The 14,674-nt window shown below is 34.1% G+C and overlaps 1 protein-coding gene across 32 annotated transcripts in view; it reads right to left on the bottom strand.

Moving 5' to 3' along the window:
* Positions 1-14,674, bottom strand: part of LOC145228627 (eukaryotic translation initiation factor 3 subunit B-like) — a 56,884-nt gene that overhangs the window by 40,775 nt on the left and 1,435 nt on the right. For 4 of the 32 annotated variants that reach the window (XM_080093782.1, XM_080093783.1, XM_080093781.1 and 1 more), the window contains exons 3-12: positions 14,259-14,435; positions 13,273-13,407; positions 12,874-13,130; positions 12,392-12,547; positions 11,653-11,802; positions 11,198-11,244; positions 10,921-11,126; positions 10,424-10,495; positions 9,936-10,045; positions 9,412-9,540 (exon numbers count right to left, since the gene is read on the bottom strand). In XM_080093782.1, the coding sequence (XP_079949908.1) occupies positions 11,199-11,244; positions 11,653-11,802; positions 12,392-12,547; positions 12,874-12,944 (423 nt within the window). In that variant the 5' untranslated portion in view covers positions 12,945-13,130; positions 13,273-13,407; positions 14,259-14,435 and the 3' untranslated portion in view covers positions 9,412-9,540; positions 9,936-10,045; positions 10,424-10,495; positions 10,921-11,126; position 11,198. The other 28 variants (XM_080093784.1, XM_080093780.1, XM_080093765.1 and 25 more) reach the window with 27 other exon arrangements.

Genomic DNA, 14,674 nt, shown 5'->3' on the forward strand with positions numbered 1-14,674 from the left:
AATTAAGTGTCTAAATCTCGCAAAACTTAAAATTCGCACAATTCTACTTTCTAACCGTTAGTGATTAGGATTTATCAAAAAATAAATAAAGTTTTTTTCTAAAAGCGATTTCACCCATTTTTATGCAAATTAATTTCAATGCAAAAATACTTGCAGAAAAACCGTGGTATTATTACTAACAATTAAAATATGTGTAAAAATGTTTGCATTAAAAACATTGATTTGATTTTGTGAATACAATACACGGCTAATCAGCACTTGTTAAATTGTGTTTCGAGCTTTCCACATCATGTAAAAAAGACAGAATAAGCAGAAGTTAACGAACTTTATTTCAAAATTTCAACTTACTGCACACAAATGACGTAGCTCTGGGAAAGTTAGAAATCGCCATGGAAACCAAAGTTTAGCCACCTAGTGTTCGACAATTGGAAACCACGTCACAAAAATGTCGAGTCACCTTCAACGGTTGCCCTGGTAACGGAGAAAAGGTTGAGTCACGTTGTTGCCATGGTTTCGAAAGTTAAAAGTTGAAACCCACTTTGTCACCCTTTTGTCATGGAAACAAAGCATCATTTGCTTCTCAAATCGTTGTCATGGTAACTCCCTTTGAATCGTGCCATGGAAGATCGGAAATCATCGGATTTCTTCGGAAAATAGGAATAAATTTGTGAGGTGACAAACGTATTTGCCAGTAGTTTTCAACCAGGAAGGAATTCTAAAACTTGAGAAAAGGAATTTACTTTCATTTGTAGATGTGGTTTGGTAATATTATAATCCACTTGCTTGAAGCTGAATAAATTATTAAACTATAATAAACTTCAGTGATTTTGTTACTAACGCTTTTTAAGAAATTTGTAATTATATAATTGTCAATAAATTGTAAACTTACTTTTATCTAAACTCTGCCTTCAGGGAAGGGGACCCATAATTACCTTTTGAGCCTGTTCAATCGCTGGAATCTTCCGTTAACAAATGTCGAATCAATTTCACTGCGTCGTCTGACAGAATTTCATCTCCCTTTAGACCACTCGACGTCTGCAACGTGAAAAACAAATTGCAGCAACAAAATGAAACATTTTGACAAGTTTATTAAAACAATGAACCAAGAATATTACCCAATCATAAGCTTGTGACGTCAGAATCATGACGTGTTCTTTGAACTTAGGCCAAGAATAAATCAAGTGCATTTGTAGTTTCATGACCAAAACGGGTTTGCATTTTGTTTTTGCGACTAATTAGCCGCGCCAATAGAAAGTTGAATCACAAGCACCGTTGCCTGCCTCGTATGCTGCACATGTCAGCTTCATAGCAGGGGATCGCCAGTTTGACCTTCAGCCAGCAACTACAAATATATTCGTTACTTTGGTCAGCCATATAGCATTTATGCCAACCGGCAATGCAGTATTGTACAAATCACAGGTGTGAAAAACAAAGACATGAATGACTTTCTGCAGGCAAACCATTGAGTCTGTGTAGCTCAGATAGTGATTTACCAGGTTATACACAAACCTGATCGAAGCCAATTTGGCGAAACGTCACCCGCAAAACTGTGCACTTTGCCAAAGTAATCAGAGTCTTCAAACTTACAGAGTCTGTCTGTTTATCTAATGGGGTCGCTTGTTGTGCAGCAAAACTTCCAGGCGGCGAACCAACCACTTCCTCCATCTTGGAAATCTACGCAAATGTAAATAAATCCGACTCAACACATTTATGAACGTAACATTAACAAAATATCTGGTGTTAAGCTACTGGAATTATCAAATTATATGCAGCAAAAGATTTCTAAATTGTGTCACTAAATACTTGCTTTCGCTGAGTCATCTTATGTTTTATCGCTTGATGACAAATGTAGTTGTGCATGACAATGCTGGAATTCATTTATAACTTTACATGGAAATTGCATCTTATATACTTGGTAGTAATTTAAGATACATATGTCTCATATCCAGCCAGTATGAATCTCATATCAAAATCTCAAAAATGAAGATAATTTGTGGACTGGCAAAATATTTACGTGGACCTGCAGTTGGGAACCACTGGTCCAGAATACTGAAGCATGTAGCAACCACATGAATTGCCATATACAGGACAAGAATCAATATTTTATGACATGTTTGCAACAACATGCTTAAGTCCTAACACTAATGTGGTTGTGTGTTGCAAATACATTTACTAACACAGATCACTATATCTTTATCTCAGTTTTGATGGAAGCTGTCATTTCTCAAAACATTTTACTCTTACTTGCCTTATTACCTATCACACACAAATGAGAAAATCCTACCTCAGCAAAAACCAGTCCATAGATGTTTTGTTTCTTCTGAATTTGTCAATTGGGTTGTAACATTGACTATGTAGTTTGTAATTAATCTCTTCTTGATCTACTCCACTCTTTTTCAGCAACGCATGGACAACCTAAGTATTGCAACAATTATAGTGAAAATACCTTTTTATCAATCTTTTACATGACTCAAGTGGACATAAACTTTTATAGCACTGATGATGGCAAGAGCATTTTCCGAACTATTTAATTACTAAAGTATGTCACTTTTAACTCTATTACAGGGTTTCAGAGTCTGTCTGTTTATCTGCTGGGGTCGCTTGTTGTGCAGCAGGACTTCCAGGCAGCGAACCAACCACTTCCTCCATCTTGAAAATCTACACAAATGTAAACAAACAACAAAATTAACTCCAATAAAACATCTGGTGTTAATCTAGTGAAATTAACAAATTATATGCAGCAAGATATTTTAAATTGTGTCACTAAATACTCATTTTTGCTGAGTCATCTTATGTTTTATGGCTTGAAGACCAAATGCAGTTGTGCATGACAATGCTGAAACTCATTATAATCAATTTTCTGCCAAAATTAGCTCTACCTGATTAAAGAAAACTTTACATGGAAATTGCATATTGCCCATTTCATAGTCATTTAAGATACATGGGTCTACGTCTTTTTCAAGTCCAGAAAAAAATCAGTGGCTTATGGTAAATTGGAGGCCAAAGCATTAAGTGAACAAAAACAAAAAGCACATAAACATCTTACACCAAATGTTTTCAAAGATGTTTTATAAAACAACTACTACTTCACAATGTGTCGTTGATCATTGAATAAAATGTTTTAGTAATACATTTTACTCTCACTTGCCTTATTACCTATCACACAAAAATGAGCAAATCCTACCTCAGCAAAAACCAGTCCATAGATGTTTTGTTTTCTGAATTTGTCAATTGGGTTGTAACATTGACTTTGTCGTTTGATATTAATCTCTCCATGATCTACTCCACTCTTTTCCAGCAAAGCACCAAAGGATCAAAGTAGATGGACAACCTGAGCATTGCAACAAACAACTAGAAAGGTAGAATTTCACAACATTACTGCACAATATTGACTATTTAAAGATATGCCATATATTTTCTGTGTCGCATACATTAGGTAAAAAAGTCTTTTTTTCGAGTTTGTAAGTTTAATGTGATGGGTGTAAGTGGTTTAGGTAGTTAGTAGTACAGAAATGAGATTCAAGCATTTTTTTGCACATCTGGGTTTTGTGGTCCAGGAGCATAATAAAGGGAAATATACTTCAATACTTTGCAGAAAAATTTAAAACCTCGTTTGTCAAATTTTCCACAAGATAAGCATAAAAATGTTTGGTTCTGTAAAGTCAAACACAGAGATTAACATACTTTAGGTAGTTGACATAACAGCATTAGACAATGATTTGGGGGGTATATTTTGAGAATAACAGTTGGGGTCACTGGGGTAAAAATCAGCAATTGCTAAATTACTGGAATTCACAAAAAAGTACCATATTACTAGCATTAGTGTACAACACTATTTTAAATCATAACGACTTCACAACATATGTGGACCTGCAGTTTACTCAGCTGTGTATTTAGCCAAACTGACAAATGACAATGTTCATATTTATGCCTTTTAACATAATAAATTTCAAGATTACTTTTCAGCTTAGGTCGGCAAAACTGAAAGTATAATTGTCACATCCCCTCACTGTGGACCAAACCTCGCCCCTGGATACATCAATAAAAATTTTACTTGCAAACGTTTACTTGAAACCAGAATATGAAATTAGCTGGAAATTCTTGATTTTTTTTTTCAGGGTTTTGATGCAACTAACTAAAACAAGTAACTATCCATCATTTGATAACCAAGCTGACCATCAGAGTAACAAAACAGTTGTAACAAACATTCACATCTCTCAATCAGTTTCTCAACACGTCCCTCCAATGGTAGTGTCGGTTTCGATCAAATTCTAAATTTAAACATACTTAAAGTTAATTTTATTGTGTTTTAAAACAATGCTTTATTATAAGTTAGAGTTTCACAAAATGTGGCAATACTGCAGCTTGTCCCTGGCGAGATAAAAGTTTATGCAACCAGAGCATCTTTAAAAACTAGAAGAGTGGCTTTCTGATATACTTCCATTTTATATATTCTATACGATATTAACCAATTAACTATACACATCATTTGATCTACACATATGATTGTTTTTGTAAACAAAAACTGATGGGTCCCCACACGCGCGTTTGTGCGGATTTACAGTAAACAAATGTTGCGGTGATTTTTACATTCTTAAGGACAAATTTTTAGAAAGCATTAACCCAACAATAACAAAAAATTGTTCGTATTCTTTTTGCACTATTATTGTCATGTAATTACAAAATTAAAAAAACGTAACAAAGACTTAAATCTAATCTCTTGCTTTGACCCAGATATAGTCCTCCAAGGTCGGGATTTGAACACAATTTTTTTAGAAAGCTGTAACAGTTGTGTTACAGACACTTTAAATTAAAAAGCAATTTGCTACAAGTGTATACATAACAAATTGTTTTTCATTTAACTTTGTTTCGCAAAATGAGTACCATTGACCTGTAGTAACCTCTCAGGGTGCACACGCCAAACGACTGTTTGACCTTTTGACACCGTTTTCAATAGCACGCCGTCATTCGTGTTCAACAATACTGTTAAGCCTAATTTATACATGCCTTGAGTATTGACTCCTTAATTGATTGTCAAAAAAACGCTACGTTATGAAGAAAGTTCTGAGCTGTGTTTGTAATACCGACTAGTTGACCTTAAGTAACCCGTGATCATGCGGCAGCCAACCTGACAACGAGCATTTAAAAAAACATTTATTTGGCAAAACTCAAGTTAATTTTTTCATCTTAACTTTTATTAACAAAGTTTTTCTTGACATATACAAAACCGATGCACGGTTTTTAGGTTTAAATCACGTCATAGGTGTAAAACCTTCGCCAAAACTGAAAATGTGAGTGACCACTTAATAAAACGACATAGCATTGCTGTGCAAAACAGCTGATTTCTAATCACTGAAACGACGTCTCGTAAAACGTCTGTCCGACGTCAAGCTGAGCCCTCCCGCTATCGTAAACCAGTGAGTTACTCTCTTGGTACTTCTGCCTACAGTGTCTTTCTTGACCAAACGGGCGTTAGACACATTTACGTTTCGGGGGCCTATGGGTGAACCTCTGGGTCATACGGGGTCAAAATTCACATGGACCATCTTTAGACCAATATCTGCAATGTGTGTAAATTTGAAAAAGTTTGAACCATTCTTTCTTGACCAAAACGTGGGAACAATAGCCGCGATAAAAATTTCACGTTTTGGGGGGCCGTGGGTGAACCTCTGGGTCATACGGGGTCAAAATTCACATGGACCATCTTTAGACCAATATCTACAATGTGTGTAATTTTGAAAAAGATTGAACCATTCTTTGTTGACCAAAACGTGGGAACAAATCTGCGTTAGAAAGAAAAAAAGAAAAAAAAAATATAGACAAAAACAATATGTGTCCCCTTCAGGGAAGGGGACCCATAATTAACATACTGGCAACTGTGATATATATATAGGGGACCATGTATAGATGCAATTGCCTTTGTTACTTTTGGTTTCTTCTCAGGGACTCAAAAATATACATATAACATGCTTATACTCTTTGTATGCATGTTGTTTAAATGCAATCCACAGTATTAACATGTAACAATGTATAGTGATGTGACAAACTGTTAGAACCAAGTGGTTATGCTAAATTATAAATGCAATTAGACACCAATCTGTACTTTTATGATCCAGTAAATGGGATATGGGACATAACTTCCATATTCTTAAAAACTGTAATTTACATACAAACACAATGGCACACTGGTGGCCGTTGTTGAATATGACCTTGATGTAGAAGCCTGTCTTGTATGCTGCACTTTGTCGAAACAATTAGAGTCTTACAGGGTTTACAGATTCTGTCTGTTTATCTGCTGGGGTCGCTTGTTGTGCAGCAGGACTTCCAGGCGGCGAACCAACCACTTCATCCATCTAGGAAATCTACACAATTGTAAACAAAATCGAATAAAAATATCCCCTCCAATGGTAGTTTCAGTTTTGCAAATTAAACATAATTAAAGATAACTTTACCATGCGTTTGAAAACACCAAAATAGATTCTAATACAGTACTGTTTAAGTCTAAATTTCGATATGTCATGAAAAACCTTAAATTACAAAAAAAAACTGATACACCAGCAGTTAAAGAACACCATCTCATGGAACTTCATGACTGTATGTTTCACAATCCCAAAAATAATTAATCCGTATCAACCTTTTTTTGTAGTCCATCCACTGAATTGTTTATTGTTGTTATTTTAGTAACATCTGGCTCTTCTTCTAAGTTCCTTCTTTATGGTAAACTCAGCTGTCTCAATAAAGAGCTTCCTCTGTGGCACGGGAGCAAACATGGTGATGAAGAAACTGAATTTTCGTATTGACAAGTGATATAACATTCAGGTGAAGGTAATCCAAATGGGTCAGAGATGCCAAAAGTTGGGCAGTGATCCAAGAACCGACCAAATAAGGAAGTTGTTCACCTCTTTAATGATGTACTTTGTTACCAATGCTGTGGTTTTAAAAGGAATAAAAGACATTATTAGAGAAGGAGCAAATAATACAATATTTTTTCCACAAAAAGTAAATCAAATCATAAATTTAATATGACAGGTAATAATATAAGAGTTAAAGTTGTTTGTCACAAGCTTGCTAAAATGCCAGGATGAATTAAAAAGTGTACACTTAAAAATGGTGTATTCTATTTACAGTTAAAATTTTATCTAGGTGAGAACTAAGAAATTTTATTTTGTTTGAAACAGCGTTTATTTTTGGGTAAATGATTGGGGTACAGGGTAAAACACAACATTTAACATATAAAAAGACATATTCTACAAACTGTCAAAATACTATCCCAATCAGGCATTGTTTAAAAATGTCCACTTTTGGAGAATAAATAGGTATATAAATAAGGGGGCTATTGGGTAAAACACAATCAACACCCAACACAAGCTTCTTCTATAGTTCAAACTTTTTAAAAAATTACTTAGTTTAGGAGGCTTGAGAGTTAAGTAAAACAAACAAAATATTACCCACAAACATTTAGCAATCAACCAGCAATGAAACAATTCACCACCAGATCCATTTGAAGCAGAATCTGTTAATGCTTCTGACATCGTCAGGATATTACCGACAGCATAACTGCAATCAGCAAAAATAGCCATCAAATAATGCAAATAAATCACTACCATAACTTACATATGTTCAGATACACTTTTACAACATAGAACCATTGATTTGTGGTGGTTGTTAGCAGGCAAAACATAATGTTATACAGTTTCGAGGCTAACAAGGTAACTGTAGAGTTTAGAAGTAAACCAAACAGATGGCACATCTAAATGATCATATCAACCAGCAGTGAAAATTTCATTCAAATCCTTCAAGATTTTTATACAAAAAAGTGCATGGACAAACTTCAAAAAAGAAAGAAGATTGAAATTTATAGAGAGGGGGCTCATAATTATCAACATAGCAAATAAACAGATTTAAAATTTGAATTGGTTGTAGTAACTCTTAAACAGAAAGAGAAGGACCCAACCTTTGGATGATCTGGTGGCATAATTGGTCTTTTACTGGCAACTGGTTCCATGTGACTCACGATCCTTCCATATGATGTCAAAGTTATTCAGGAAGTCATCTTAAAGTCTCCACAAGAGGGATGGGGCAGCTGGAATAAAACAACTTGTTAGCACACAGTCAACTGGCGGTGAACCAAAGTAAAAAAAAATTAGTAAGCCGAATAAGTGTTAAAAAAACTAAACTATAATTTTCTGCGGCAGCAAAAGGAGAAAAAACCTCTGTGTTTGCATGATACATCCCTTATTTTGTTTTGTGTTGACAAAAGTGTTACTTCAACTTTCAAGTAAAAAACTTACACTTCTCAATGACAACAAAACTGTAAACCAGAAAACATTAGGTTTCTAAATTGCTGTTGCTGCCCTGTACCCCAGTGGTTTTCAACCAGGCCACCTTTAAAAATAAAATTAACATTCCACATTAATCTCAAACAACAGGTCTAGGTTAGTGTTTGTCAACATATCTTGTTTTCATGTGTGACATTGTTAAACAATATTGACCAAATCAGGCAAAATATTTTTGATCTGTTAAGGAATGTCAAAACTCATGCTTTCCTTTTATCTAACCCACTGGACAAGTCAAATCTTTCCCTGGTTGTTAACCTCTGCTGCAGACAATCTTAATTACATGAAAAGTCTAAAGTGAGATATCAAAGTGCAATGAATGAAATTATTTTACCTCAATATTATCCACAAATGTTGGGATTCTTCCCCAAGCAAGCATCACAGAATCATTAGATGAAGACTTAGAAACAGCCGACTACAAAATATGTTACATGTAAAATTAATTACAAACTAAAAAGGTGGTTTTCCTAAATATTTACATTTTATATGTTCTTTTTTCTTTTTAACGATTTACTATACACAACATTTGAGCATAAATGTTTTTTTTTTGCAAAATCGAAAGGGTCTCCACATGTGTTTATGAGAATTGGTTACGTCATAAAATGGTGAGAGTATATTTAGAATTTGAAGGACAAATTAGTAGAAAGCATCAAGCCACATTATTAACCTGCAAGTTTTTGTCGTCCACAATTCTCCAAGACTTACTTGGTGGAATGGGTAGGGCTGTATTTCATGGAATCCAATCTTGGATCCTGAAAAACAAGTCACACGTACTGAGTGTAAATATACTGAAGGGCACAGCAAATGAAATATGTTGTTTGCAGTAGCTCATACCATCATCAGTTATATTACAAAGTCTACATGCAGGTATTTATCCCTCATGTAGTGAGTGTAAATGTAAAGTTAGAAATTGCATTACATTACAGTACCACACAATATTAAACATATGAAATACATAATGGATATTATCACAAAAGAAGATTACAATAAATATAATTAAATTCTGTCGCAGTTATGTTTTGATTGAACACAGTTGAAAGAATAACACAACTTGATCAGATCCGTATTATCTTACTATGTATGGGGTTGGGTAGGATTTATATTTTCTACATCTTGTGGTAAAGTTTTTTTCTTCGCTGACGACATCGATGTGTTGCAAATATCCTTATATTCCTTGTGTTGGGGTTTGAGTTTCGGTTGTGGGCTGGAGAAAATGGTGCAAACAAATAATATATTTGAAATGTGGCTGAAAATCAGCTGCTTAACTTGTTATTTGGTTTTATGTGTTACATACAGTTCAAAACTGAAAAAAATAACACAAACTTTAGCTTGATAAAAAACAAAACTGCCAGAGAGTTTGTGTGTAGAGAATACATTGTGTTGCAGATGTTTCTAAAATAGCTGTTGTGAAAATTAAAGCAAGCTGTGGCATAACAGGGTGAAGAACAGATAAGATAAGTGTTGGCAACAAAAAATGTTTTCGCTTTATGTGTTTGCTACATATATCATTGTAAAGCTCATTAGTAATTTGTTTTGCATCATTTTTTTCTTGGCTTTTTTAAAAAGTCCAGCTATGTTTACAAACATGTTTTAACTCACGTTGGTAAGTGAAAGTATAAAGTTCAGTTGCAAGCAGCTGTTTGATGTTTGTGAGTTTGAAACATGAAAATGTGCCATGAATTCGATGAAGCTTTTGTGGATTTGCTTTTCTAAACATAAAGATTATTAATTTAAAACAGCAATAATCTTGTGCTCACAGAAAATGGCAAACAATACAAACAGTACAAAGCTTTGTATGTTAAAACTAAAACACTCCCTAATACAATTGGTCTTGCTGTTGTTGTTTTTATTTCAAGCCCCAAATATTCTTAAATCCCTCTACCAGTAAATAAGTGTGTAAATAACATGTGACATCAGCACATAAAAAGGGAACTAAACCATTGGAGGTACTAAATAGTGCATGATATTACATGGTAATTAGTTTTAATTGAAAAAACCAAAAGCGTTGACAGTTAAAGCTATTCGGATTGAGGTGAGTATTTGTAATTGAAACAAGACACAAAAAGGACAAGAAAACTGTTTTTTACCTGCTTCTTTAGCTCAATTATGTCGACAGGAACTTCTTGAATGTGGAATATTTCAAAATCGGAAATTGTAGCCTGAAGAAAGAAAACAATTTTGTGTTGATGACTCTTAATCTGTTACTTATGTGCAAATTAATGGAAACAGTATGAAACCAAAGTTCAAACATATCGCAAAAATGAACAACCCACAAAAAATCTAGCTGGTTGTAATTTAAATCCAACCCCTTATATCTGCTTCCTAATAGCAAAAGTTTTAAAGGAGCATGTTTGTTTTTTTGTTTTAGTTATGACCAGTCAGCTAAAAAAAAAAAAAAAAAAAAAAAAAAAAAAAAAAACATGGAAGCTATCAAAAAGTATAAAGACAATGTAAAGAGGGTTAAATTGTCAATGCTTGGATGCATGGAATTGGGGTCATTTGGTTGTCAAAATATCAATGAAGCGTTGAATTGACCGAAACAAGAACCCTTTAAATTGACCAAAACAAGAACTCAAATACCTACTTTGCTTTGTTGTATCGGTCCACTTTGACACAAAGAAACTTGCCCTGTTTGTGCCAGTTCAGTCGGATGTCAGAAACATTGAACAAGTTTTTAACTCAAACTTCTTTCTTGGATGGAATTGTAAGAATTGTGAGCGAGCTGGTATCTTGTTTTGCTCGGGTACCCAGAAAGCTAACATGTTGGCCAAGGGTGACCACACAAACTCGCTAAAATTCAAGAAAAGCTTAATACTGATTTGCTATGTTTGTTCGAGGTTACCAAAAGCTTTGATACACACCTCACTCCATCAACTGGTATGCTCTTTTTGTCCAAAAATCCCATGCTCTGTAAACAGTATGTATGAACATTAAAGACCAATAATACAAATCTTTCGATAAAGGTAGAAAATATATGAAATTTTGCATGTAAATTATTATAATGAATTGTTTAAAATTGTTGAGTGCAGAATGGGGGTAACTACTTTGTTTTATATATTGTGGTTTTTAGTTATTAGTTTTTTGCTTTAGCTACTTACAGGAGTTTCATAGACACTATAGAACAGTTATTATTATGTTTTTTTCTTTCTTTTTTTGTTAATTTTTTTATGTTATAACAATTTTTATTAGCTAATGAAATCTGATATGGGAAAGATCGCTCAAACTTTCTACATTACTCTGCAGGTTACAAAACATCATGTCCAGTTTGAACATGTAAAACACAACATTAAGGTATGTAAAAGATTTCATTACATACTTAAATATCGGCCACTGCCTGTCATCAGCTCCAGACATGTCGGCATGGAAACCCCTCTTCTTTGTGCCAGTAAAAACTTCCCATATTATAATGGACTGGGCATCTTCACTAGTTCCTTGTTCCTGCATTGGGCTGAAAGTTACCAAGTATCTGTAAAAAACAACAAGGATATTTTGTCTCTGTTTTGTTTTAGTTTGGCTCACAATCCTAAAATCCAACCAATTTTAATAAACAATTTAAGCACTTGCATAAAGAACAATGAATTGTATCTTTATTTTACAGGTAATTGTAGCAATGCAGACTTGTTAAAAAGTTAGAAAAGTGTACAAAATCAAGGATATCCTAAATATAATACTGTCAGTTCAAATATATGCATGCTGCTCGGGTATGTTTCAAACTTCGAAGCTATAACTGTACATAAAAACTTAAGAAGTGCACTACAACATATTATATATGTATGACACATGTATTCTTTTTATGTAAACTTTGCACACATTAGGTAAGATAAAAAGCTCATTTATAACTTTGCAAGGTCTAAACATAACATGCATTCACAGCAATAGTTGTGCCAGATGTCCATTAAATATGAGTTGGTAGATTGTAAAAAAGTTGTATACAACAGACATTAATCATTTTATTGAACAAAATCACATAACCAGAAAACAGGGCCAGGCATAAATCTATCTGTAGTGCAAAATAGTTTACTGCACCCTGATCTATACTAAAGACCACTTCTCACCTTTCAGATGGTGAAAAGTTAATAAGTTGGATACCAGGGTGGGAAAATCTCTGAATCTGCTTGAAGTGTTCCCCTCCCAATAAAGCAACTCCTTTAGCATGAAATGTGGCCAAGTATGATCCTTTAGTTGACCACCTTGTGTATGTTTCAGTCCACCTCGAAAAAGTTTAAAATACATATATGATTTAGATATACCCTTGCTCAACTTGGAATTGCCATTTTGTACAATACTTAAAGATTTGACCATCTTTTTTATGATGTCTATTAGCAATGTATGCTTATTGCATTCCAATAATATTGAGATTTATTTTGTTGGCATGCAATGATATATTTTTGCTAAACATAATTTCCCTTTAAAAAATGTTGTAATTAATATTAGATAAAAAAGTTCAATGTAGCTAACTTTTTTCATAATATTTAATATTTCAATATATCATTTTTATTCATTATGGTGCCTGCAAACCAGAAACAATTTGTCATACCTTCCTTTCTTCAATAGCAACTGGTTTTGCAGCAGTATTGAGGTATATAACAGTCTTCTCACCACCTTCATAAATTCCGAAAGTCCGACAAACTTTCAACCGTGCAAATTTCCAAGAAGCTGATCGAGTCGAGCAGACAAGTAGCAGCGATTAACGTCACCCACAACAACTGTCTGCTACAATTTGGTTTTGTCCATTCCAGGATCACCTGACCCTGACCTCCAGAACCCAATCAGCCATCCATCAGAGGGCAGGTGCTGCGGGATATAAAACTTTTCACATCATATTCTGCAACATCCAAATACTTTCATAACACTTTAAGCATATTGTACAGCTCACAAAATAGAAATAAATGCAAAATGGCGTTTTTATATTAAAGTTTCAGTTTTTATAACTTACACTGGGTTGGCACTGTACTACTAGATGGAGCACTTGTGGTTTGGGAGGGTTGAAGTTGCTCACTTCGAGGTGCGGTGGAATTAACAGGAGGGAGTGTTTGGAGGAGCGTGATTGTGTTGATGATCGGATCAACAACTGCAGACAAAACACAAAATTAATAGAAACTTGAGAATAAAGTAGGTTACAATGTATTTTGCTTATGCCACAAACAGTTACATCATAATTAAAGAAACTGAATAAATAAGCTCAGACAATAAAAATGTTTAATTTTTAAAGCCACATAAGCATTTAAAGTTGAAATTTAAATATGTAAAGTTTACATCCAAGTACACTTAGTTTTTCAGATTTACTATAGTAGAGGTTGCCATCGACTTGAAACCAAAAATAAGGACAACCGAAAAATTAAATTTTCATACCAAACGAAACAAATGTTTTTGAAATCTTTGCATTTATACGAGCCATGACATATAATATGCAATATTTTGGCCAGAACACCCTATACGAGCAACTCATTGTTTGCAAAAAATACTTCCCCTCCAAATATCAGACATTATTTACACACTGTCACAATGTAGCCATACTCAACTCTTCACGGAAAGCCTTTGTTCTCATGTAACTATTTTGGTTTATCCCACTGCGCTTGTACAATTTCGCTTGTTAGTGCTCGCATTATATCATTCATTGCTCTGAAGAAGCCCTACCGTTCTGGTGGGCAAAGCATTAGCAAAAATACAAGTTCTCGAAACAACAACTAATAGTTTGTTTAGCATTACACCAGTTAAACGAAAAATTTGTTAAATATGCAACCTGGTGGACCAAACGCCTGTTCAGTATTTTCTAGAAACACAAGTAGCAAAAAATCTTATGTGCAAAAACTGTTTGAAGTTAAAGCAGAAAGATGTTGTGTGTTTATGTGATCAATTCTTTGTTATCATATATGTTGGCAAAACTGTTGTCAAATTATTAAGTTAAAACCAAAAACTTACACTTCTCCATGACAACAAAACTGTAAACTCTGAATCAATTCCCTACAAACCATCTTTGTACTAAACTGGAATTGAATTTCCATTGTCTGCATTCTATCCTGCCATCCAATTTGTTAGAAGTTCATTGTTCGTGATGAACAAACTTGATTTAGCGACATTCAAACATGCATTTCATACCTATGCAGAAGAGTAACTTACAACATTATCTCATAATAGTGGTGCTTTATACAGAGACGCACAAACCACTATTTACTTTACTAGAGATGCAAAAAACTTTTTTTATCTGGTAACTTAAGATCACCTATTTCGACATGTTAGGTGAGAAAAGAAATTAACTGCTTGCCATCAAACTTGGTTTACGACCACAAATTTAAAAGATTATTAACAAACATAGTGAATGAGGAGTGAAATATAGA

This window comes from Phallusia mammillata, chromosome 5, assembly GCF_965637545.1.
Source record: "Phallusia mammillata chromosome 5, kaPhaMamm4.hap1.1, whole genome shotgun sequence".
Taxonomy (NCBI): Eukaryota; Metazoa; Chordata; class Ascidiacea; order Phlebobranchia; family Ascidiidae; genus Phallusia; species Phallusia mammillata.